General features: G+C 40.7%; 1 protein-coding gene across 1 annotated transcript; it reads left to right on the top strand.

Moving 5' to 3' along the window:
• The first annotated feature begins 47 nt into the window (after positions 1–47).
• IMMP2L (inner mitochondrial membrane peptidase subunit 2) lies at positions 48–27758 on the top strand. The gene is made up of 2 exons (XM_075557672.1): positions 48–182; positions 27651–27758. Exons 1-2 carry the CDS (start codon positions 48–50, stop codon positions 27756–27758), a joined length of 243 nt encoding a protein of 80 aa, XP_075413787.1.

The following is a 27758-nucleotide window of genomic DNA, read 5'->3' as shown; positions in this document are numbered from 1 at the left end:
TTTTCCTCAGGGCTAACCTCATATGTTGTTTCTTCATATTTTCAGAGATGGCACAGTCTCAAGGCTGGGTGAAAAGATACTTCAAGGCCTTTTTCAAAGGCTTCTTTGTGGCTGTGCCTGTGGCCGTGACCTTCCTGGACAGGGTTGCCTGTGTGGCCAGAGTGGAAGGAATGTCCATGCAGGTGAGCATCAGTACAACGTTGCCCCTTCAAGCACATGCTTCTTTGTTTCCTAAAAGCACTAGAAGTAAATCACTACTCATGATTTCCCTGATGGGAACTGAAAGGTAAAAAGGGCTGAATCTTATCTTTATTTAAATGTATTTTTTAAGGTCTTGTCCTGCAATCCTACTTTAAACAGCACAGAAGTGATCAAAAATATAGCTCAGCTAGCTCTTGTTTCCCTCTTGGCACCCTCAAGAATACCAAATGGAAACCGTAAAGAGACTTTTCAAAAGTGACACTCTTATGTATGGTTTGACAGGGGCTTTTGAGATATGTTAATTAAATAGCCATACCTTAATATTCTTTCAAATATTTAGTATAGCAATTTACTTTTTCTTGCCGGTTGAGTTTGGGTCAAGTTCAGTAACTATATCGACATAAACGTTTTCAGTGTGAAAAGAGAGAAAGGTCTCTCACTGATCCCAGTTACTCCCATCTGCTCGGTAATAAGGACGGGAAGATTCACGGTAGGTTACAAGGGAAGACTGATGGACTGGAGTTTTCCAAAAGGGATATGGCAATGATCTTGTGGAAAGAAGTTTGGGAAACAATGTTCTGTTCGTATCTAAGACCCAGTTATTTAAGTAAGTGTATGTAGCTAAGAAGAAATGGATTTTGCAATATGATGCTCTCCTCCCCATTATTAGCATGCATTAAGTTCAGGTACTGTGCTCCATGGGTAGGCAAAACAAATATGTAAGTTTCTATAAGCTTAAAATGATGTGGGAAATAAGAAATTTTACTTTTCCCTCTCTTTTCTATTTCTTAAAGTTGGTGAAGGGCAGAGAGTGCAGCTTTAACACAGTTAGGATGCAAGGGTTTTATTTATTGCAGTGACTGTGTTGAGAGTTAGACTTCGCCGAGTCCTGGTAGCCTGCGAGATAAGGAAGATCAGGTCCTTAGGGTGCATGCTCTTTGGGTGAAGCGAAAGGTCTACAGCAGAGCTGCTGAATATTTGCTTTTACTGCCAATATTTGAGTACCGTGAGGCTCATTATTTTTTTTTGGCAGGGGGGTTCTGACCTCAACCCTGCGTGTCAGGTTGTCCCTATATAGGCTACTAGGTCAAAGCAAACTGGGCACTTACGTTGATTGTGAATGTATTGTGTTACTAAAATCCAAAATCCAAACTAAAGTCCAAACCACACTCACTGCTACTGAGTTGATTCCAACTCCTAGTGACCCTAAAGGGCAGAATAGAACGGTCCCTCTGGGTTTCAGAGACTAAACTGTTAATGGGAGTAGAAAGCCTATCCTTTATCCCGCAGGGGTAAGAGGAAACATAGAAAGGGTGATTTACAGGTATGTGACTTATTCCTCTTTTGCAAACTGGATTTTACTTCTTTTGCCTCTTAAATTTTGAATTCCTGGGAGCTGCCTCTTAGAATCAATCCTTAGAGAAGCTTAAAACCAATTATTTGCAGAGCTTTTGTGTTGGACCCTTAATTTTGGTTTAAAACTGCCGTCTCTCCAGCTACCCAAGTGCTTTTGAGTCACCGGGCCCCCTTGAATCCATCCATGGAACACACCTGTTGTTAACAGAATAACCAGGTAATGGCAACAAGCGATCAGGTTAATACTAATTTCTCTAGTTGCATTCGTGTTGTCTTGTTACACAAGCACCACGATTCTGAGCAGGACCTTTGTGGCACAGCGACCCTTCTTTCTTTGGATCGGACAATGTTCCCGAGGATCCAGAGCGATCAGAGAACCCTGGCCTTCATGCCCTTAGCCAGAACATTGTCACTGTTCTCTGTGTTCAGAAGCAAGGAAGTCCATAAGCTTAGATACGATCTTGTTGTGTTTGTAAGTAATTGGGCGTCTTGGGAACGAACGCGCACTGCCCAGCGAAGAAGGCCTGTGGGGGGGGGGGGGGCGTATCCTGTCTACGTGCCAGCCTGTGGATTGAAACCAGATTTGCTGCAGGTCCAGTTGAACCTCCAGCAGTATTCCTCGGCCTCAACACCATGGGGTCAAATTAATTACCTGGGGGTTTGTATGGTATATAAAGGTAGCATTTCCTTGGCTACTGGTTGCATAAAAGCAGCTTGAATTAATTTAGGTGGAGAGAAGGAGTTTATTGGAAGGTTATTCTGTACTCAGGGAGGCAAGACCAGGAGCATGCCAAGGCCCAGGAGCCACTGGAACCAGTCTCCTCTGTCTTCCGGATCTGCTCAGTCTGCTTCTTGGCTTGGCTTTCTGGACTGTCTTTCTCCACATGGCGAGGCAAATGGCTTTTGGCAGCTTTCATGCCTCGTGGTGCCCAGTTTCATCATTGCTGGAGACATATTTTTTCTCTCTTCTTAAATTTGGTTTGAAAAAACTTGGGGGAGGTCTCTGATGGATTCGGTTCAGATTGCATGTCCTGTCTCCATCAGGTGGGGGGTGAGGAGGGGCACATTTGGCTGCACCTTAAAGAGGTGTGCTCCTCCAGCCTGTGGCTAGACCAGGTGGTGTTGAAGAAAATGTGCTCATCTATTCGAATGACATGGCTCTGTGACATTTGGGGAGCAGGACAACAAAAGTCAACCTTGCTGCTGTCAACTTGATTCTGACTCATAGCGACCCCATGGGACAACGTAGAACTGGCCCTGTGGGTTTCTGAGACTTTAAATCTTTACATGACTAGAAAGTCTCATCTTTGTCCCTCGGAGAAGCTGGTGGTTTTAAACTGCTGACTTTATGGTTAGCAGCCTAACAAGGAGCCTACTATGCTACCAGGCTCCCTGGGGACTGGAAAGGAATAGATGGTATATTACAGAGGAAGTAAGGGGAGTTGCTATTATCCTAAGAAAAGGAGAAAGGAAAAAAAATACAGCGATTAGAGTTCAGTCTATAATTGATGAATTCAGATTAACTCAAGGAATACAGATAGTTTCACTTACAGTTTTATTAACTATCACCAACTCGTACTTAAAACTACTTAAGATCAGAAACAGGCATAGAGAGATTAGCTAATTCATCATATTTGAAGACAGCTTTGGTACTAAATGTCATTGATGAACTGAACTTGTTTAGACTATAGGAGAATTCTTAGTCTGTTGGAATAAATTCTTTGCATTTCTCTGAGGGCTCAAATGCTTATGTAGCTGACAGAATATGGTGGGGGTCCTCATGCACCCTGCAAGAAACACATCCTGTTCTGGTGCATAGCATGTGGTTGATAGTGTGTGTGTGCACGTGCGTGCAAAGGGGAGGAATACTTTTGATGCATGATGATGTCTTTTTGTACCAAAGCTTGGAAATATGAAAGACAGAGACGGGAAGAGTCTGAACAGAAGGGAAACATAGAGGAGATGAGGAGCATAGATTTGTTGGTGATGGAGGATGGTGGGGAAAATCAGACCACAGGGATTGTGAGCAGGAGATAGTGCCATTGGGGACCAGTGATGAAGTGACTCAAGACAAAAGTGCTGTCAGCTAAGGGACAGATGGGTCCCCTGCGAGGCCCCCCTTGGAGTTGTACCCTTAAAGACCCGGCACAGCTTGGCTGTATGCTGGTGGGCAGCCCTAGTGGGGAGCATCATCCTGTCATCCTTCAGCTCAGTCTTCCTTCAAAGAACTGTGTGCCATTTTGAAAGTATGCTTTTGCAGCCTTGAGCATCATTTGTTACTTAGCACTTTTGTTCTGTGTTTTCCACAGGTAAAAAGATCACATTTAGCTATTTCAGTCACTTCTAATACAATTAATTTTGTGACTCAGGATGTCATTTTGGGATCTAACCTCGGCAAGTCACATTTTGCGTTTGGAAAGCAGCAATCAGTACAGGTTGGAATAGAGCTACTTATCCAGTGACCAGCGAGTGCAGAGCACCATGTGCGGCGCTATGAAGGGCTGGCAGATTACACGCAGGTCTGCTTTCAAGGAGCTTTCACTTTGGGAGACAGAGGTCGAAGGTCGTGAATCCTCAACGATGGCTAAGCCTTTGAATGAGGGTAATAGCAAAGCGCTCAAGCTGTTAACTGTTTTGCCAGTGCTTGGCAGTCCAGATATGAACACTTGTTTGATGTCGTGCACTTACTCTGGATAATGCACCTGGAATTTTGGAACAGAGTGATACCAGAAAAAAACACCTTTGTCTCGCTGGCCTTTCTGCCCATTTCACTATGGCAACAAACCTTCCTGAGAGCTCCGTGTCTCACATAACGGATGCTTATATCTTGCACCTGGGTCTCTGGGGGACGGTAGTGGTTCCAGGCTGTGGTGAAAGGACCTACTCCATGTTCTTGCCGTGAATTCACTGAGCCCTGCTCACTGTGGGACCTGAGGAAGGAGCTGCGGGCCCTGTAAGATGTGGCCCTGTTCTGCCAGGAGATGCCCAGACACGAGAGGCTGAATGGAAACCCTCAGAACTTTCTGAAACCTCAGTTCAGAACCGAGTCATACAGTCATACATGTACTCATATAGTGAAGCCTAAAGTCAATGACTGGGAAGTATACAGGAGGGCTTCCAAAAGTTCATGGAAAAATGACAGTAAAGGGAGCCCCCTTGTGCTCCACCTACAGGGAAGCCATGGTAGAGGTGAGCGGGCATGGGCGATCATGACCAGGAAATATATCTACCACAGCCAGTATGACTTTAAGCACCTATGGCTGATTTCAGAGCTAAAACTGTATACTTGTCTGTGTCGTTGGGGCTACCTAGATTGATCCCAGTCTCTATTGTTCAAGTTGGACAAAATTGCAGTCGATTGAAATCCTGAGTCATTTAATTCTAGAAAGGATCGGTCCGTTTTAGATTTCTTTAGATTTGAGATAGCCTGGGACAGTTGACTGGATCATCACCAGTACAGTGGCTTTTCTTAAAGGTCACTTTGCAACTTGTAGGTGTGCTATTTTGAAATATTCAGCCATTGAAAGATCGGATCGTATTAAAGAACACACAATACTTGTTCTGAGGGGTTCATTGAATAAAAAAATTATAGCAACACCAATACTGTTAATTTGCTTTGAGGATTATTTTGCTGTGAGATCCTCTTTCAGGTTGTTTAAGTCTAAACCAGTCTGGTTTGTGCTTTAGTACGGAAGTTTGTTTTCAGGGTTTCCTTTGCTATTTCTTTACTTTGTGAGCATGACTCACTGGCTCTTCCGTGTGAGGGTCAGTTTTCCAGGATTAGTTTACAATTCGTCGTGCTTCTCACTAGAAGGAGAAGTGCCACCGAACAGTGGGAGCCACTGCTAGCTGACGTTAGCCCCTAATTGAAAATCATTTTAGAAAGATGCCGTGATGTCGTTTAGGGGGAAAAAGGATTGAGTTTGAAGAAACATCAAATTTTTATAAAACTGTACAGGTGCATCCATTTTCTGGGACAAGATATCCCTTTTACATTGCTGTGCACCCTGTGAACACTGGCACAGATTATCGGTTAATGATTATTCATACTGACCCGCTCCCCCACGTGCCCGTGAATCATTGCTGCTGGCTGCTGAAAGGTTACCTACGCTAGTACAGGCACTGGTTTTTTTTTTAAAGAAGCACCACATTACTCAACATTAATTTAACTCAGGAAATGAAGACTGATATTACATACAGTTGAAACTTCCGCGGGCATTTATGTAGGTGGAATGCAATTATTCTGATTAGAATCAGTAGCTCCTAGAGGCTTTTAGAGTAAACGTGTGCCCCAGGACTAGCTTAAACGACCTCACACCAGAGGTTTAGATTTTACGTCACCAGAGATGCCTTCAGCAGGGTCACTGGTTCCAACAAAAGGTGGATGCCTTTCCCGTTTAAAAGGAAGGGTTAGGGATTTTAAAAAGTAAGTGAAAGAAATCATTGTGAGTGGCACGATCTGATTTTTGTTGCAATTCCTACATGTTTTTTATGTGCTATATCACCCACCCACCTCTTTCCCCGAGCAGAGGCGAAAATACTTGAAAACATGACCACACAATGCTATCTCTTGAGTTCAGGCTACAGAGGGAGCTTTATGCAGAATATATTAAAAAAAAAAAAACTAGAGCGTGGTCGGGAACATAGAGCTTGAAGAGTGTGGTGCCTTTTGTTCCTCATTATCACACATTTATTGGTTTGAAATTGTCTTGACTTCCAGCTGCCTGTGCATGATCCAGGAGAAGCTGGCTTGTAATAAACCTCTTAGCTGTCTACCTGGCTCTTGGCAGTCATTAGCGTGTTTCCTGCTGAGTTTAAAATTAAAAGGGTCTGTCCAAAAAGCAAGCAAAGAAGCTTACTCTGTTTCACCTCTCCACCCTGCCACCACCTCCATTTCGGATTTAACATTTTAAACCTGTCCAAACCCACAAAACCCACTGCCACGGAGGGAATCGGACTGATGGCAACCCTGTGGGGCAGAGTGGAACTGCTGCACAGGGGCTTCTGAGCCCGTCCATCCTCTCAGGCACAGAGAGCCTCGTCTTTCTCCCACAGAACAGCTAGTGGGTTTAAACTGCCCACCTTATGGCTGGGAGCCCAGTATTTAAACCACTACACCGCTCGGGCTCTTACAGTGCACTCAGGCTCAAAAATCATTGTTGGTTGACTATTTGACATTCTGAGTCTCTCCAGAAGTGTGAGAGACTGAGGTTTATGCAACAGCATTTTAGATAGAATGAGGGAGTTTTATGTTACCTGCTGAATTGGTACTTTGAAGATGCTGGGCACCACCTGGCACACCTCCTCCTCCTGTGATGACTCCTCCAGGTTCTTCTTTGGTCTGCTGGGGTTGACATTGAAGGCAGCACAGGCTTAATGTTGGAATGCTTTACTGCCTTATGTGTGCGTTTTCTTCTGAAATTACCTCTGGCCCCCAAATCTCACCTGAGGCTGTTACCTCGTAGGACGTTACAGGTTTTAATGTATTCTGTAACCTGTCATTAGTAGCAAACTCAACTAAATTAGTTTGTATTTATAGCAACAAGCATATGTGATCCTGAAACAGTTGGTGAGCGATAACTTTCTAATGTTCCTTCATGGAGTTTTCTTGACGTCCCATGAGAACATAGCTTATACGCTTCTGTTTTAGAGGGCCAGTGCGAGAGCTGTTTTGTAATCATGGACTTCTTTACACAGTGTCTTTTCTTTAACAAAGTAATTTTAAACTTACAGAAAACTTTAAGCGCAGAATCAAGAATTGCCATATGCTCTGTACTCAGGCTCATTAGTCTTCAATATTTTGCTACTTTTATTTTGTTACCGCCTTCCTTTTCCTGTGTTCCATCTGTGTCTGTCTGTCTGTCTGTCTCTCTCTCACACATATTGTTATTGAATCACTTGAGAGAAGAAACACAGACAGCATTACCCTTGACTGGTGCATCCTTGTGGACATTTCCGAGCCCCGATGCCTGCTAATGTGGTTGTTACATAATCTGGTGTCAGTTTGAGGATTAACAGTGAAGGGGTGCAGTTTAGCCTGTCAATCAGGTCTCAGCTTGATGACTTCATTGGGAGGTGCTCCAGAGATAAATAGCTTGTTGGAAACAGGACACACACTCTCTCCCTGAGAGATTCTCTACTGACAAGACACATGGGACTTTGCTGATGGCAGTGACAGCCCTGGACCTAGAGGAGCCACATGGAGACCCACGCCAGTGCTGAGATGCTTCCACTGTCCCTGGATCCACAACACTGTCCACCTACTGTGTTTGGCATCATCTCATGTGGTTCACGAGTCTGAAGAGGAAATTATAGATTGGTATCAGACATATGGGCTGATATTAGACTTATGGACTTGATCTGGACAGGGCTGGGATGTTTTCTCAATATTCAATTGCTCTTGTATACAAATCACTTGCTTATACGCATAGGAGTCTCTCTGGATTTGTTTCTCTGGTCTACCCGGACTACCAGTAGAGTCATGCTTTCCTTGTACAGAGTTTTAAGTAGATGCCAAGAATTCCTAGACAGACTGCAGGAAGGGAGTAGCAAAAGCGCACTTGTATTTTGGGTGCTACAATCAATATCAGGAAAAATAAGCATTAATTGTTGGGAAGGAAATCCAAATATTAAGAAGGTTTTTTTTGTTTAAACACTTTTATTGGCATTAATTCACAGGCCACACAATTCAATAGTTCAAGAATACATCGAGAAGGAAGTGTCAAGGTGTATATATACACAACTTTAGATACATGAAGGGCTATTTAACTCAAGCTCTGAACTTTAATTTGAGAAAACTGGAGCTCTGGCAATTGAGTTAATTTATCTAAACTTGTGTAGCCTTTGCATTTTTGAACTTGGGCATGAGCCAACCCTGACAATGCTTTCGGCCTCTGTGTTGCCTCATCATACTATCTCTGCTCCTGGAGCTACGTTTTGCTGCCGTTTTATTTTGGTTTGTGGGACGCCATGCTTAATTTAATTTGGGGATGGGTTTCAAATGTATTTAAGCTTTGAACAAAGAGACTTGGTTTCATGCTAAAATGAATGATGAAACATCTTTAATTTTGAGAATCCAATTGGTAGCAGGCAGTCTTTTTAAAGGAAAATATCATTTTATTGGGGGTTCTTACAGCTCTTATAACAATCCATATGTCAATTTTGTCAAGCATATTTGTACCTGTGTTGCCATCATTATTTTCTAAACATTTACTTCCCATTGAACCCTTGGTATCAGCTCCTCTTTTTTTCCTCCCTCCCCCACCTCGTGACCCTTTGATAAATTATAAAATTTTATATCTTCTTATCTTACACCAACCACTGTCTCCCTTCCCCCATGGTTTCTGTCGTTCGTCCCCCTGAGGGGGGTGGTGGTGGTGTACATGGTTACTTGTCAATCACTGCGATGCTCCCCCTTCCTTCCCCCCCTCCATCTTCCCGCTACCTTTCTGCTCCTGGATTCCATGTGTCGTGAGCTCTCATGTCTTATCTGTAGCTGTGCACCTGCTCCATTCTAGCACACAGTGGAAGACAGGACTGGGGTCATACTGTTGGGGAGGTGAGGAAGCCTCAAGGAACCAGAGGATTATTGTGTGTTTCATTGGTACTATGCCGCTCCCTGGTTGACCCCTCCCTTCCTTGCGACCCTTCAAGGAGGGATGTCCCATTGTCTACAGATGCATTTTGGGTCTCTGCTCTGATTTCCCTTGTTCTCAACAATATTCCCTTTTTTGTTTGTTTGTTTTGTGTTTTTTGATGAGCAGGCAGTCTTTTAAAAATGCGATGTGACAAACTTTATAGGAAGGAGTTATAGACTTTATTTCTGAATAATAATGCAGAATACAAATTCCAAATCAAACTCACTGCCAGAGAGCCAATTCTGACTCATAGTGATCCTATAGGAAAGGGTAGAATGGCCCCTGGTGGGTTTCTGAGACCCCAACTCTTTATGGTAGAAAGCCTCATCTTTCTTCAAGGAGTAGCTGGTGATTTAGAACTGCTGACCTCATGGCTTGCAAACTGACACGTAGCCACTTTTCCACCAAGGCTCCCTTAGGCATCCCTTAAGAAATTATTTCCAATGCGAAACTTACAATAAAAGTGATAAATAAATGAAAAAAATTAAACTGCAGGCCTGGTCTTGTGAGATAAATTTTCAAAGAATACAAATAAGGCTAATAATACATGTTCGGAATAGTAAGCATGCATCAAAGCCAACAACTCTTCAGGGGACCTTTGTCGATTCAGATGGCTTCGAGTTTGGCATTTTAAAGGCCACATGAGGAGCTCAAGACAAGACCCTGGGCTCCTCCACCCACACACGGAGCTAGAGCAGGAATCCCGAATCATGCCGTGACCAGTTAAGAGGCATGTTTTTAGCGAGTGGACAAATGACAACAAAATGTGCTCTGCACGTGATATTGTCTGTCCCTGCCTGGGTCTGAGTAGAGGAAAAAAGCCGTAATGTGGGGTTGAGGTTTGGATTTTATCTGCAGCAGTTGAAAAATCCAACCGTGAGATGAATTTACAGTGGACCTAGGTGATGAACATCCCTGGACACCTGCTGAGGGTGTCACATTTCAGGAGCCATGTGGCTCCAGCCAATTTCCAGAGTGTCCCAAATAAACACTGATGAGCTGGACCAGTGAAAGCATCACACACCGAGCAAGTAAGGTAAGTGAAAGTCAGAAACAGCCTTTAGCAGAGTGAAGCCTAAGTGGCTCTGTGAGTGTACCGTGTATAAAGAAAGTATAGAGGTAACTGAAAATACAAAAGAAAATCCCATTATCTTAAAATTTATTAATAATTGGGAGTTAATCCATGTATCATATCATTCCATAGTTCAATCACGCCAAGTAGAAAGGTACAGTTGCTACCACAATCAGTTTCCAGACCTTCTTTTTCGACATGGGCCATTCTCTTTTGATTCCATTTCCCCACAGACTTTGCGATGCTCCTCCCCATGAGGATCGCTGGTGGCGCCGTGGAGTAGTCGGGCTTCTGAGTGCTACAGCAGCGATCTGATCTCCTAAGGATTTACGCCTAGAAAACCCTCTACAGCCGCGGCTCTCCACCTTCCTCAGGCGGTGGCCCTATCATATAGTTCCGCATGTGGTGGTGACCCCAACCATAAAATGATTCACGTTGCTACTTCATCAGTCATTTTGCTACTGTTATGAGTTGGGCAACCCCTGTGAAAGGGTCGTTCTATCCTTAAAGGGGTCGCGACCCACAGGTTGAGAACCACTGCTGTACAGGGTTTCTGTGAGTCGGAATCAAACTCAATGGCAGTCACTGGGCTACAGACGAGGAAGTAAAGCAATAAAAGAATATTTTAAATGGCCAAAGACCAATTTTATTGCTTGTGCTTTAGTACTTTTTTTTTAGGTATAATGAGATCCTACCTATCTTTAATTTCTTTTCTGTAGTATAACATTTATACAATTTGCAGTGATTATATATTAGCTGGGATGTCCTTTGCACACGTTTTCTGGAGGGACCGGTCCCTAAAAAAGGAGATCATGCTTGGTAAAGTAGATGGCCAATGAAAAAGAGAAAGACTCTCAATGAAATGGATTCTCAGTGGGTACACCAATCTGTGTAAGCGGTAAGATTGCATCGGGAGTATAGAGTGGGGCAGTGCTCTGTTCAGTTATATTTGGGTCCCTATACAGCTAACATATACAATCACTGCTAATTTCATAAGGGATGTTGTATAGGAAACAATTAAGCATAGGCAAGGTACCATGATCATGTTTTAGAAAGTGTTTGGAGCTGACTTGAGGGTCCCTACCACTAACACTGTGAGAAGAGGGCAGGATGTTAATATCACAAGATGGCTGTGAATTCAGCATGGCGAATCCAGGTGACAACCATTCTGTTTACCTTTTTAGAATACATACTCACTGAGAGATAACTTACATACCATTAAGTGTGATTCCACGATTAAAAAAATATAATTATATAATTGTGCTACCATCATCATAACAGTTACAGAAATTTTCATTGCCTCCAAAAGGTTCCTTGTCCCAGGTTGGTGTTGATTCCCGCTATTGTCCATTGATAGCAACGTGGATTTGTCTTTCTTTCTTTTTTTTTTTTTTTTTAGCATTTCTTGTCAATATGTCGTATGACATGGGATTGTGTTTGGTTTCTTTTAGTTCCCATAGTATTTTTGAGGCTTATCCAAGTTGTATAAGCTTTCACTAGTTTCTTCCTTTGCACGGCTGTATACTATTCCATTAACAGATATGCCACATTTTGTTCATTCATTAGTTGATGGCCATTTGGATTGCTTTAATGTCTTCACTATTATGAATAATCCTACTATGCACATTTATGTACAGACCTGTTTGTAGACATGTCTTCATTTCCCTTGGGCAGGTACTTGGCATGGAATTATTAAGTTGTGTGATATATTTATGTTTGACTTCTTGAGAGTCTGCCCAACTGACATGGGTGTCAGGGAAGGGGTCTGCTAACTAGTACCACCTCATATTATTTCATTCTGCCTCTTTGCTGCTGGGTAAGGTGGACGTTCAGCTCCCCCTTTAGCCCTTCAGATACCACTCTGCAGAGCCAGCATCTTCTGTTTCACTCCTACCAGGAGGGCTTGCAAGTTCAGCTTTCCACCCAGCTCCACTGACACCAGACAGTAGGGCCACATTTCCTTTTGGTGTCTGGCTTGCTTAGGGTATTATCAAATGTGTTTTTCTACGTTTCTTGTTTTAGGCTGATCTTTTCCAGTCCTTGGCTAGACAGTAGGTTTTCTTGGGGCTTTTTTTCTTGTCCTGCCTGTTGGTGGTTCAGGATTGTAGACTTCTTTATGGAAGCAAAACGAAAGCTAAAGTGTTTATCCATGTCTTTCCACATCTTTTGAGGGCTCTAGCTATTGTGTACCATCTTTCCATTTAAAAAAATCTTTGCTTGTTTGTTGTATCCTGTAAATTGGGCTAAAAGCAGTATTTCCTAGCTTCTTTGACAGTCTGGCTCGAGAAACAGGGGTGGAAGTGCTGTGCCTTTTCTTGCCTGGCCACCGAAAGCCTTCTTCATGCTCCTCCACAGTCTCTCTGGCTGCCCTTGTGTGATGGCGTGATGTCCACAGGGCATGATGCAGACAGAGGGAGCCTGGAGTGCTGAGTAACTGTTTGACATGAATCTACAACCCACTGAGACTCTGGGATTCTTTTTTGCAGATATTTAGTCTACTTACATTATATAGGATTACTATGCACTTTCTTCTCTTATTGATTTACTTTTTCTCTCTTTAAGACTAAGATCAAACTTTCTCCATGTAATTTGGCTGGATTTCCACATTCCCGTACTTGAGACACTGCACCCTTGTAAATTTAACTCCTGATCATAGTAAATGGTTTTGTATTTCCCATTAGTCATGTAATGGGTTAGTACCAACTTTACTTGGTAAGCCTCTAAAAGAAAGGGACCAGACTCCTTTCACCTACCTGCTTAGAAGGATGCTGAATAAATGCACATTAAATTTGTTCTTTGAAGCATTGAAGTGCCTGAATAATTAAACTACACAGAAATATGATAAAATGAAATTATCGTCATTAAATTTTTTTCTTAGACTTTCAGGGTGTTTCTGCACTATTCACCCAAAAACTTTTCAACTTCTGATGCATCCATCATCCTGTTTGTGGCAGAGATTTTTAAACCTTTTCACTGTGACTCATAATAAGTTATATAGTTTTGGATTATGCACACACAAATGGGCAATCGCAACAAAAGTTTCATGAAACAATTCTTAAACTGTAATTACTGTTATTATGTGCAATGCTCCCCAATAGTTTCTATTCTGGTCACAACCCATCAAATTGATTGTATGACTCACTCACTGGTCATGACCTGTTTGAAAAAGACTGCTGTATTGCTGGAGGCAGGTTGGAAAGGGTGAAGCAATTCAAATCCAGTGAGAACGAAGGTGGTAGCGCATGTTAACTTGTGATTCTGAAATTTTTAAATGTGGGTTTGTCAGAAGAGCGCCACACAGAAAGTGCGACATAGATGGCAAGCAGGTCCACGGCCTACCTCTTGCCTGGGGCCTTTTATTAGCATTATTGGAGGGCACTTATTAATGCAGACCCTCAAACCCTACCCAAAGGCAATGAAATTAGAATCATTTTCCTTGAGTCTTGGATTCTGTATTGTAACAAGTTCTCTAAATACTCAAGTATGAGAAACCTTATTTTTTTCTTGGCTAGGAGCAAATTTGTTGGAGACTTTGCTGGTTATTTGTTCTTACTTGTTAAGTTATTGAGTCTTTACTCCTAAAACCTTTAAAAATTATTTGTCCCCCTTCCCCCCCACCCCCCGACACTTCCTGTCACTAGTTTTGCTTCTTTAGAGAACTGGGCCTAACATTACCACCACCATATCCCTTTGTCTGCTACATTTATCCTTATGCATATCTATATAGTACTTTAGATTATTTAATTGTTTTTAATCTGTCATACCAATGGTTATTTAAACTTATAAACTTCACCATTCTGAATTTTTCTTACTTTTTAATAAAGGCTTTGATTTTTATCCAATTATTTTCTGAGATTATTATTTTTCTTTGTATTTTAACACTTTTTCACTTTTTCACAAATCACTTATCTTTTTGAGTGTTTAATTATCTTAGAAATTTTTAGGGGGGGTTGCCAGTTGACTTTCTTACTTTTTAAATAAAGCATCTTTTATTTTTGTAGTTTTAAAAATGATGACCGTAAAGCACATCACAAATATCAGTTGAGTCAATGACCAGTTCTTTGGTTGAGGAGATATGAGGGGGTACTACCCCCACACCGGAATTTTTTTTCAAAGCTATGTATTTAAAATTTTTAAATAAAACAACCTTATCATTTTCAAAGTACTCTCCATTACACTTAATACATTTTTCAAATCTGAAATTCCATTCTTGGAAACATTTTTCAAATTCATCTGTTTGTATGGCTGACAGCTCCTCCCTCATTTTTTTCTTCACCTCTCCTACATCATCACATCACTCTCCTTTCATGTCCCTTTTCTTTCGTGGAAACAAAGCTCAGGTGAGTCAGGTGCATGGGGCAAGAGACACATGCTGAGATGAGCTGTGTGAGCAGGTACATAGGCCCCCATCTGCCAGGAATCATGCCTTTTTTTGGTCATGCACTGTTATGCAGTCTTTTCAGAATCTCTAAAGAGAAAGTTTGATTAACAGTCTGTCCCTGTGGAACAAACTCCAGATGCATTACAAGTTGACATTTTCTTTTGTTCAAGAAGCTGTCAGATGTCCAGAATGAAGCTTGTTAAAAACTGACATTTCACCTCTTTTGAAAAAGAAAACCACTCACACACTTGAGTTTTTTCCCCCAGAGCACTGCTTTTGTAAGCCGTGGTCAACATCACAACAGTTTCTGTGGCATTTTTCCTGAGCAGGAAACAAACTTTCACAGTTTCACACTATGTCTTAAATTGGACTTACCCGCCACCCCCCCCCAAAAAAAAGAAGAAAGAAAGAAAGAAAACAACCAATAACAAAAAAATGAGATTCAAGTGAAACTGCTTTCATGAAAAAATTCACTGTGATCAGAGAGAACCTTCCCAGGAGATGCCACTGGGTGCACTAACTCAGAGCATGTTGCTCAATGCTTGCCCAGCAGGAAAAATGTGTCATATGAAAACTCTGCCCAGTGAAGCCTTTTCTGGTTTCTTTTGGGTACTCCCTTGTATGTAGAATTTTAGAGAATGACTCTCCTGGAAATGATTCCATTCTCATTGATTTGTATACTTCCCTCCCACATTAATTCTCATCATATCTAGGACTTATTTGGGCCATTGGTCTTCAGTTAGCAGCTGTTACTCAAGCAAAAGCTTGGTAAAAACCTTATGACCTGAGAACACAAAGGAAAATCAGATAGGTGGTTGTTGTTAGGTATTGTTAATCTGCTATCCAGTCAGCCCCAACCCATAACCACCTATGCACAACAGAATGCAAGCTGCTCAGTCCTGTGCCACGGTCAATGTTTTCCTAGTACTTGAGCCTATTGGTATATATAGTCCCGGTATCAGTTGATCTCCCTGAAGACCTTCTTCTAGGTTACTCTTCTGGAAGACATTGGAGTGTAAATGAGGCATCCTGGCCAAGAAGCCACAATTACCTACCTGACGTGCGAGACCCCCTTGGACAGTTGAACCCCATTCTAGCTCATCTTATGAGAGGCCAATAAGACAACGTTCCCAGCTGATTGGGGCCCCTCTTTCAGGACATGAACAAATGAATGGTTATTGTTTGAGCCATAGAGTTTTGCACTGGTTCGTTATGAAGCAATTGATAACCCAACCAAAAATTGCCAGCCATGACCAGAAATGTGCACCATTAGTGTGGGCACCGGGTGGCAGAGATGGTGAGGAGATGTCGGCTAGACAAACGGCAGAGCGGTAATGGAAGCACCACAGTTGTGCCAGACCTGTCACCCAGGAGTGATGGCTAGCCATGTCTTTTATCACAGAAGCCGTTTTAAAAACGGTTGCCTGCAGGACCGTGGAAAGTAGAAGATGAACCTAATCATCCTGATCTGGCTAAGGAGATTTCCAGGCACAGTGTTGAAATTGTCAGTTGGCTTCTGGTAGCCTTGTGTATAATACGGTGTAGGAAGAGAGAAAACAACTAAAAACAAAAACCAGAGGAAATACAAGAGTGTCCTGGATTTCCGGTTGGAAAATAAAACTTTATCATTCCCAGTCTCTAGCAGGTCCAAGTGAGAAATGACCTCAGGGTAAAGATCAAGCCTTGCTGGAAGGCTTCTGTTCAGGTGATGCCCAGTAGAAGATCCTTTTAGCTAGACAGGCAGAATTCCAAAATGCGAAGGTCATTGCATCGAGTAGCATGACACTCACAAAGTGAAGAAAAGTCTGTTTTGAAAAGTTATATTTTAAAAAGTTATTAACATCATTTTAAGGGAAATTGACTGGATCCTCATTAAATTAACTGGAAGTTTACAAGGCTTTTTGAAGCTACTTGCACTACAAGAGACCCCACTGCAAAAATACAGTGCTATCGCATTGATTCCAACAAATATAGGACCAAGTAGAACTATTCCATTGGGCTCTGAAAGTGTAAATCATTCCAGAAGCAGAAAACACCATCTTCTTCCTTTGGAACAGCTGGTGGATTTGAACTGCTGATCTTGTGGTTGGTAGCCCAGTGCAAAATCAAGAGCCTTTATTCAAAGGGACAGTACTCATAAAATAAAAAGAGGCTTCTGGGCTCCCAAGTTGATCTGAACAGGAAATTGTCAGACTACATCGAGAAAGGTGCTCAGTTTCAAATATGAGCCATTGTAATAAAAAAAAAACAACTATTTTCTTTTTTGCCAAGAAAGAGCCCAGAGGACACAGCTAAGAGTGGTGGAACACAATAGTTCAGGGAACTATTTCTGAGGAAAGAAATAGGCTGTAATCATGGAACATGGCTATTCCTAGACAGGCAATCATATGCTATGGAGATGGTCCGTTTTTGTTTCTCCCATTCCTTTAAAACGTGTGTTGTATCTATGGATTGTGATAAGAGTTGTATGAGCCCCAATAAAACTATTTATTAAAAACAGTGTGTTGCTGTGATCATGTCTCTTTTCTTCCCTTGTGTGTTGAATGCTTGAGAGATTGGTGATCTTTCTATTCAAATGTCTCTGGTTCCAGATGAGCTTGCACTCAAATTACACTTTAGGCTCCTCACCTGCACATCATGAGATCATAAACTTTGAGCATGTTGTGAAAAGCTAGATGAGGTTTTGGGCTCTTGGGAAGGAATGAGCATATTTTGTACGTGGGAAGGATATGATTTGATCGGCTCCAGAGGGCCGGACTTTGGTAGATTTTCACAATAATACCCTGTCTGCCATCGTCCAATCCCATGAATCATGCCTTTGAATCACCCAGGCTCCTGCGCACTGCTCTCCTACTTCAGCTCATGTCTGGCCACATGAGTCGCTCCAACCAGTGGGAGATGAGCAAACATCATGTAAACAGATTTTTTAGATGCTCGCAGACTAGAGTTACCCTCCTGGACCAGTTATCTCCATGGCTACAGCCACTTGAGTTACCCCGAGACAGGACTGCCTGAAGGACTGCCTGGATGAGGAGCATCTGAAATGCAAAACTGTGAGCAAGTAAATGACTTTTGTTCTTTTGGAGTGGTTTGTTTTGTAATAATAAAAACATGATACAAAGCTTATATGCTTTTGTTCCTTTTATCTGTCATGGTGCTTTTCAGTTCCTTGTTATAGACTCTTTTTCCATAATATGAAGAACTTAATTCCAGTAGTTCTGATTAATGTAACCAAAATTTCTGTTGATATACTTTTATAGTGCTAGAATGGTTTTGTTTTATTTTTAGAAATAATACAGCATCAAATCCTACAACAAGGAGTCACAATAACTAAAATCCATGGGCTCATCTTCACAGGGTTCCTGCATATTATCTGAGTGATCTCACTTAGTTGTGACACACTTGTACCTGTTTGATTTTGGAAATGTAGTTTCCTTGGTCTTATGCCCTCTTGGGGAACTCATCCAAGCAAGCTCCCCCAGCAAACAAACAAACAAAACTTACTTGCTGAACCGTTTTCTGTTACTACATACTTAGCTTCAACTTTGTCTTTTGGTTAGGGGAACACATCAGAGAGAACAACGGTTCCATATTTAGTTTTGCCAATGTATAGCTGTACCTTGGTTAGGAACCCTTCCATATAGCTGGCTTCTTTGTAGATCAGTCAAAAATATTACTACTAGTGGGCCAGTGTATATATCCCGGGTTCACTCCAAACAATACATGCTTAAATGTGACTCAGTGATCATTGGATGATACTGTTGATGTTTAGGTTGACTCCAGTTTTCACTGTACAGCTAATTGCAGTGTTTCAAGTCCATCAACCTTCCATTGGAGACAGATGAAGCTGTCTACCTCCCATGAAGACTTGTAGCTGAACACCTTACAGAGGGTTGTGTGTTGCAGTTGACTTGGCCACAGTAGGTTATGGTGTCTGGTAAATGTCTTCGCAACTACAGCACTGTGTATATTTTTGAGTAGTTGTACATATTTCTGAATACATTAAGTACATTTCTACATACAACATTCTAGACTTAAAGATTTAGACTATTTAGAAGCCCATCTGATAGATTTTGGCACATTACCTTTTTAGATAGTTTGTAAAGGTTTTTGTACTTGTGAAACCCTAATGTGTCCGTCAGTGTGTTTTATGTAGGAGAGACAATAAAAGATTAAGAAAATGACAAATTAGTTCACTAAAAATTTAAATAAATATGGTATATTGCCCCTTTTTATTCAACTTCCATATTTTCTTTTGAAATGAAGAACACTTAAAATTCTATCTACAGAAATATATATTTTTGAGAGCATACAATTTTCTGTGGAAATATTGGCAAGAGAAGGGAACTGTCCACCCCAATATTAAGAAAGCAAATACTGAAGAGCCCTGAATCTATGAATAAGGTGATGAGGTGAGAGGAAGTGGTTTCTAAAGTGGGTCCTTAATACATTGAGAACAAAGTGTTATTAGAATCATATGGGAATCTTGAAGGGTGAAGGATCCTGTCACCCAAGACAAGGCCTGGCACAGAGTTGATATTTAGCAGTTAATAACAATTGATTAACGGTTAAACGAGAGCATGAATGAATCTGTGTAGCTCTTCATCCTCGACAATGGCCGCTTCTTTTCATTCTTTTAAGATAGACATGGGAGTCACACAGCTCTACTCCAGCTCATGTAGGATTGATTTCCCAACTACACATGTGCTAGCATAGAGGTTCTCAGAACAGTATGGTTAACGTGTGGTAACTGTCTCAGCCAGAGCTCCAGACTGATTCTGGGGAGAGGACAACTCTGTGATGTCACCAGACACTGCCCTGGGAGAGAGGCTGGAGCTGGAGCAGGTGTGAAGATCCCATTTTCTATACTTAATTAAGTTTCTTATGTAGTGAGAACTGAATGAATATGTTTGCTGAAATATATTATGATTTTAATATCTTTTAGTACTCAAGTGGAATGCATGTGTAAAAGTTTAGGTTTTAATCACCTTTGCAAGTATAGTGTTGTAAGGTGTCAAAACACTAAATAAAGTTTGAAGTGGATGATGTAAAAATTGTTAAGAGTCATTGATAGCTGAGCTTCATTGACTTCACAAGGTGAGGGTCAATCAAATTCAACATCAGTCCAAAGCCAAATTCTAATGACCTCCAACCTCTTTATCAATTCTGACACCAAGTATTCTCTGCTGGGTTTGGTAATTCAGTGTACTGGCCTCATGGAACACACAGACAGTATTCATGATTATGGAGTTTATTAAGAGAAGTTAAGAGGCTAGAATTCAGAATCATAAATGAAGACATTGCTTTCAAAGAAGTGAGGTAAATGTATGGATGTGCTTTATACAATTGATGTATGTATATGTATGGATTGTGATAAGAGTTGTATGAGCCCCTAATAAAATGTGAAGAAAAAAAAGAATGAGAGAAAAAAAAGAAACAAAAAAACCAGGCTTTGTTGGTAGGCTACAAGTATCGGATCATAGTCGTGAACTTAAAAAACAAAACAACAACAACAAAAACTAAACTAAAAATGTAGAGAAACAAATATTTAAGCCAGAAGAAAATGAAATATAGATTGATAGCTACCGTTAGATATTATAAGGCAAGACATCTATCATGAGTTTAATTCCCTAGGGGAATTTTATTTTCCTAAACTAAGACACAAATTCCCCGGAAACTGTCTTTGATTTGAACTTAGACATACACTGAAATTATTGGTTACCTTGACAATATTTGTTTGTGGGAAGAATTAATCTCCCTTAGCATAATCTTTGATCTGGGAGATCATCAATTTAACTTGTGTGTGGCACTTATTTTGCAAACACTCAATATCTCTTATTTCTAGCTTTATTCTAATTCATTGACACCTGTTGCCATATGCTGACTTACATTGTCTTATCTAATTATTAGGTCACAACTAAATACACTAAACTTACCAACATAACTTTTTTCAAAGAATATGTTCATTTGTTTATAAACGATATGAAATTCAATTGAGCAAAGAAGTAAAACCACATTCTCATCTGATCAACCAGCTGCTTCTTGAGGAGAAAGATGAATCAGTGTGGAGTAGTTCTATTTTGCCTGATGGGGTCGCTCTGAGGTGAAAGCCACTCGACAGTAGTGGATTTGATTGATTGGTTTATCCTTACTCTTGGATTGTGTGTGTGTGTGTGTGTGTGTGTGTGTGTGTGAAGGCACATTTTAAAAAATGCACCTTGTTGACATATTAACATCATTATCTGGAATAACTTTTCCCATGACAGTTGACATTTTACCCTTCATTTAATATTTTTCTTTTAACCTTTCTATTTTCTTTTTGGGTGAGGATTTACAGAGCAAATCAATTTTATTTTAAAAAATCCATGCACAATTTGTTTCATGCCATTGGTTGCAATCCACACAATGCAACATCACTGATCCCACTTCTTCTGTGCTTCTCCTTGCCATTCTTCTTGCCTATCCCTTGCTGTGATCTAAGCTTTGTCCCTGGGCACGTGCTGCCCTTTTGATCTCAAATGGTTGATTGTTCTGTGCTATGTGATCCTCCTCAGTGTTATTGTTCACCGTACACACAGCCGAACAATGAGCCATGGGGGTGAGATCAATTCTGGGCCTGAAGGGTGATGCAGGCCTTAGTGACAGGACTTCTACCTGTTTCTATGTAACCAGTTCTTGTTTTTTAGGATTTTTGAGTTTTGTTCTACATTTTTCTCCCATTCTATACAAGACTTTATAATTTTATCCCTTCTACAGTGACTACACATAATAGCCTGGTCTCAGAGTCATGGAGGTTGAGTTTGGTATGTTTCATTAGTCCACTAGACTAATGATTTCCATGTATCTTTGCTCTAGACAGGCATAACCGCATCTTAGATGGCTGCTCTTTGGAAATATCGGTTAATTGCAGGAATACACAGTAGCAGTAACATACTTTGAGATATAGTATGGAAGCTCATAAATTAAACATCTCAAATATTTTTCTTCTAAAACAGTATTATTTTAAATTGATTATAATTTGGAGATCAGTCCTGATAAGCTAGAATTTAAAATACACGCTCTCTCTCACACACATTCTCTCTATCAGGTTCTAGCAGGTTACCTGTTTATGACTTTTAATTTAGATTTGATGTGTATCACTTTTTGACTTGAAAAGACTGCTTGGTCTGTTGAAACATTAACTGCCATTCCCACAAGGAAAATGAAGATGTGTAACTTCTAAGGAATGGCTTGGTTTAATAATTTTTCTAGGATAGCATAATCTGAATTAGACTTTTAAAATGCCCTGTATAAATTTTTCTTTTTGACACTAGTGCACAATTTTTTTCTTAAAAGTAGTTTTAGAAAACTCAGAAGTAATTTTTTTTCTTCTTAATACTTTTAAACTATGAAGTATAAAGAACTAACCTTTTTATAGTGAAATAGTCCTGATTCAAGAAGGGCTTTCTTTACACTGTGACTTTTATGTTACATGTTACCTAAGTGAATGGTAAAGACAGTTACTTCATTTCTTTGCCATTGCATTATTTCATTGTATATATTAATAAAACACTACTAGACTTAATCAATAATGTGTACTGCTTAACTTGATGATGCCTCCCAAATTTCTTACTGTATATAGTCATTCAGAATATGATTTCATTAAAAGAGATGTATAATTTGCTTAGATAATGTACATTGTGTGTATGTGAGCTTTTTAAAATACGGTTTTAAAAACTTAATTTCCTTTTAAAATTTCAAGTATAAAAATGTTTTCTTCTAGTCATCGTTCTAGGCTTAAGCACACAAACATTGGTTAGATATCATATCTGAAGCTGCGAAGTTTATAATTGAGTAAAAGACAGACGTGTAGACCAATACTTGAAAGCTTAAGAATAGTAATGGGAAAAAAAAGAATTGTAATGAAAGTTTGCTTAAGTTGGCCTTGGAACAGACAGGACATAATTCATCTGCTGTGGGGAGAGGAAAAGTTAAAATAAAATTATTTGGCTTCTTATATGTAATTAAACAAGGTTTTAAAGGCATTGACTGAGGATTGTAAAATTTTACTGTTTGGAATTAGAGGTGTTTTCTTCTGGGACTCGTTTCCCTCCTGTATATTTATTTTATTTGGAATATGTGACCTTTTGGTTTTAATAAGCAGTGTTTTAAATGTTGGGTAGATGTGTGATTCTACAAGGGAAGATGAATCCACGTGTCAAGATTTGGATCTATGAGAATTCTTCTGTTTCAGCCTTGAAACACTGAAATGTAATTATCTCAAGGAAACTGCGGGTTTATTTTTTTATTTTTCCTTTCCTCCACATCTGAGCTGGACTTTGAAAGATGAATAGACTTTCCAAGTGGTAAAAAGGTTTTCTGAGCATAGGGAAAGTCTGATGTTGTAGAAGACTCAAAGAGAGGGTTAGAAATTAAAGGGAGACGCAGGAGTTTTCTTGTATTTTGCAGAGTGAGTGACAATGTTATTAATTAAGGAAATGACAATAATGATTTTAGGATTGTATGTGTAAGTGCTGGTTTATAGGCCTGCTTAGAGTTGTAAGAACCCAATGTAAGTACCGACCACTGTTTACAGTTGAGCGGGGATTGTGAGCAGGGTCTTGGAGATCAAGTACGTTCTAATTTTTATTGTGAAGCTAGTAGTGATGATAGTGATGGTGGGGGTAGGAAGCTAATGGATGGTATTAATGGGGGGAATTATTTATCATAGCAGATATGCGGCAATCAGTTGGGAACAGGTGTTTCAAGCTTAGGAGAGAAGCTAGGATTGGAGAATACATTCAACTAGAGGGTTGTGCTAACAGATAAAATGTCCTTCACACTTGATTGCTTAGAAAACCACTATACAAAAATTACATCGCAGGATATTCTGTTGCAGTATGCATTGCTAAAGATGTTTTATAGAAGAAAAATCTATTAGAACTAGGAATCATGGGTAGATGGGTAATATTTGAAAATGAGAACATCAATGAGATTTTCTAGGGAAGGAATTTAAAGAGATGAAATATAAAGATAACATTCTGGGAAACTTTTTATTGGATAATAATTAAAGAGATATTGTCTTAAAGGCCTGTTTTTAAAAAGCACTACTGCCCATTAGTAGATTGAAAAATCAATATTATCAATATAACCTACCCCCCCCCATACAAATAATAACAACAACCACAAAAGCAAAACCCATGGCTCTCATGTCAGATGGGTAGAACTGCCCCCTAGGCTTTCCTTGGCTATAATCGTTATGGAAACGGACTGCCGCATCTGTCTCCATGAAGTGACTTAGGAGGCTCAAAGTGCTGACTGCTGTGCTGAACTCTTCCCAAAACATCGGTATAGGGGGCTGTGACATCAATCCGCTGAGTCATAAACAGCTCTTTGAAAACCTGGTTTAGGAGAGAAGGGAAAATTTCAGGGTGTGTGTCCTAAGGATAATTATGGTTTTGTGAATTTTTGGTTTTAGATATATGTATGCATGTGCGTATAGCGTGCAAGGTTAATTATACTTTTCATGGTTCATGGTCACAAACTTTTGAAAAACACTGTTAAAAGAGACTAAGAATGAGCAGTCAGAAACAAATTCCTTTGCTCTTGTAATTATCTGGTGTCACATATTTGAATTATATTAGAGGCATTCTTATCATACTCTTATCAGAGATGCATGTGGAATAATACAAAATATTGATCCTAATAATAACATACCCATAACCCATTGCCACAGCTGATTCTAGCTCACAGCTACCTGGAGACTAGAGTAGACTTTCCCCGTGGGGTTTCCCACACTGTAACCTAGATGGAGCCACTGCCATATCTTCCCCGATAGTAACTGGGGGTTATAACTGCCAATGTTTCCATTAGTTGGCCTCTAGGGATCCTTAATGGTAAATGGTTGTCATAATTTATCATCAATGTGCAAAAAGAAAAATGATCTGTGTTTGAATTTGTTGCTGCGGTTAAAATTTTAAAGCCTACAATTTATTAAATCCAAAGATTTCTATTTGGGGCTTAATATTCAAGGACCCATGTTACATTTTCAAAGTCTGGACAAGATATGGTGCTGCTCTCAAGAAGCTAATAGTTTACAAAAGAACATAAATGTAGTACACATTAAATTTATATGATTAAATAGACTTGGAGAAAGGAAAAATATTACTTTTTACAGTACCTTTTAAACAGTAAACTTCTATATAAACCCAACACAGTTTTATCATAACCATTGCTGCTACTAATGTGCTTGAGTATCAAGAAGATGATCTATGGAGAACCCAGGAAAGTGATATAGAGCTACCTCAATCAACTGGGAATGGAACTTCCATAGAAGCCAGCAACACTTCTGATGGTTATATAGCCTAAAGAAGTTCCAGCCATAACATGAACGGACACATGTACTCGTGTTCATCACAGCACCGTTCACAAGAGCAGGAAATCGGAAATAGCCCGAGTGCCCATCAGTAGAAGAATAGCCAAAGAAACTGGTCCATAGACACAAAGCAATACCAGGCATTGCTGAAAACCAACAGTGAAACATTTCATGACATGAACAGAACTGGAGAAGATCGTGCTGAATGAAGTTAGTCACCAAAGGACGGATACTGTTTGAGTAAACGACTATAAGGATAAAATAAGGACTTGCATACCAAAGGGCACAGACTTGGAGGTTCCCAAGGGAGGGAGGACAAGGGTGGGAAGTTGAAGCACTGGACAGACTGGAAGGGTGACAGATACTGACAGGTGAAAGGGAGGATGGAGGTCCATAAGAGGGAGATTGATGGGGTGTGAGGGTGGGATATAAATAGAGTTGAGGGGTTTGATGAGTGCTTTGAACTGCTGAGTGCAGTCTAAAATGTAACACCCCCACCTAATTTACAAAAAAATCATCTGAATGAATTTTTTAAAGTTTCCTGATTCAAAAAAGAAGAGGACATATAAGACAGTCCCTGATTTGTAGAATTTGGCAGGTGAGATAAAAGGGAAGCAGCCATTCTGTGGCGAGAGCAGCATGGATGTTTGATAATACATGTACAGTGAAAAACCAGGGGATGAGTAATGGTTGAAATGGACAAGTGGTTGCTGAAATTCAGTGACTGTAACGGAGCAGGCAGGGACCTGACGTTGTAAAGACGCCGTAGGTCTGGTGTGGCGCAGCTGGAGCACACTGTTCTCCTTGGCTTACTGTGCGTGCATCTCCTCTTGCTGTCCCATAAGTCGCTCAGTGAAGGCTGGGAACCTCATTTGTAGCTGCCACCATTTCCATCAATTGAAAAATTCTGCTTCTCCTCATGATATCGGTGTAGTGAATGCTTTTGTTCTCCGAGATACTGGAGTGTCAATAGAGAAAAAGCCTGAATATATTAAAGAAGTGTTCCACCTTTTTTTGTTTATCCCATCATGCTTACCTTTGGTTTGATTTGTTTCCATGGATTTTGACTGAACCCCCATCCAAGGCCAATTTGTTAATAAAAATTTCCTGCCTGGGCAGTTTTCTAATGCCCAGGTCACTTTGTACCCCAAATGTATTCCTCATTATGTGCTCCTTCAATCTTCCGCTTTATCTAGACTAGTCTGAATCCTAAAGTGAAGGCCACTTTTTAGTTCAAATGAGGAGGTTAGGAGCATGGAGTTGCAGGTTTACAATCTTTCATGGGTTTCTTTATTCTCCCAATGATTGAGACAAGGGAAGATCCCCACTGAGCAACATCCCTTTTCCCCTCTGGCGGATTTAGGGAAGAGAGAGAGGGTAGAAAATGTTGATTGGATTCTATGATTCAAGTTTAAGTGATTGCTAACAGCATTGGAAGTGTAAAAATTGCAGATGTAATTGAAGAGAGAGAAGTTAATTTTTCATGTAGCAAAGAGACAATGGCTAGAAGAGGCAAAGGTGGCCTGGGGCAAAGTGAACTTTCTCAACATAGTTTTTCTATCCCTTTGTCACTCACACCCAAAGATTGGATGGCATTATGCAAATGCTTAGAACAATAGACTGTAATTTAAGAGCTCGATCTTAGAAGTAGAGAGAGAGGGATTTCCCATAACCCTCAAGCAAGAAGGGCCACCAGTGGAGCATGTTAGAAATCCCAGCCTGGAGTGGCGGAGGCTGCCCAGACAATGCCACACAGATCAGAGGCCATGACAAGGGAACCATGAGGCAGAGCCCAGGAGCAGTGCTGAGATGGACATTATGAGTCAGAGGGGCAGGCAGGCCCATGGAGGCAGGGAGGTCAAGGGACCACATAGCAGCGAAGCTCAGGATCAGAGAGGGACGTGACTGCTGGCTACGGGGAGGCATTGGACGAATGACTGTCTCCTTACTGCTTTCTGACAGTGGCTGATGGTGATCAGTTGGGTGTTGTCTATGAGTGTGGTGTGTTGACCACAGCGGAAATAGAGTGCTTTGGAAGGAAGGGTTTAGGTTAGCGAAGGGTAAATCCATTTGGAAGGTGGAGCTCTGTCTGACGTCTGTCTTGTGGCAATTGGCCTAGGGCCGGTGTGGAGTTGGCGCTCCCTCTTCCTTATGGGCAGAGGAGGTCAATGTGGGTCCACTTCAACTCCCCCACTCCCGCCCCTGCCCGCCCCCTCGTTTTCTCTGCTTGCAGCCAAGATCCACCTGGTGACAGTCATCGATCTTCTGCGTCCATCTTGGATGTCTGGTGTGTCCTTCTTGCGGCATTAGATCTTATCTACATGAATGTTAGGAGATTCGACTCACTTCTTTATGACTTTTGGTGCTTCTTAAAGTTTTTTATATGCCCTTCCTGGATTTTGGTAAATAAATGAACATTAAGCACGTGTTCCTTTCTAATAAGTATATTGGCAACTTATTCTGGTTCACCTGTGAAGCATCTTGAGCATTTTAGAATGTTCATCATTGGAGTTACTTTAGAATAATAATTTATTGAAAGACACATATGAAAAATGTCTCACTGCATTCCACTAGCGCTATAAAGGGCCAGGCACTGTGAAGATCGAAAATGACAAATGATAACTCTGCCTCTTCCATTTCACTTTGTAGCCTGCTTTGAATCCCGGAGGGAGCCAATCATCTGATGTGGTGCTTCTGAACCACTGGAAAGTGAGGAATTTTGAAGTGCAGCGTGGTGACATTGTCTCACTGGTGTAA

This window comes from Tenrec ecaudatus, chromosome 9, assembly GCF_050624435.1.
Source record: "Tenrec ecaudatus isolate mTenEca1 chromosome 9, mTenEca1.hap1, whole genome shotgun sequence".
Taxonomy (NCBI): domain Eukaryota; kingdom Metazoa; phylum Chordata; class Mammalia; order Afrosoricida; family Tenrecidae; genus Tenrec; species Tenrec ecaudatus.
This window is presented reverse-complemented; position numbering and strand designations above follow the sequence as displayed.

Bases quoted from the DNA above. Each gene is read 5' to 3' on its own strand.
- IMMP2L (XM_075557672.1), top strand. From the start codon at position 48: ATGGCACAGTCTCAAGGCTGGGTGAAAAGATACTTCAAGGCCTTTTTC. The intron at 183-27,650 runs GTGAGCATCAGT...TTCACTTTGTAG, and splicing joins TGGAAGGAATGTCCATGCAG to CCTGCTTTGAATCCCGGAGG.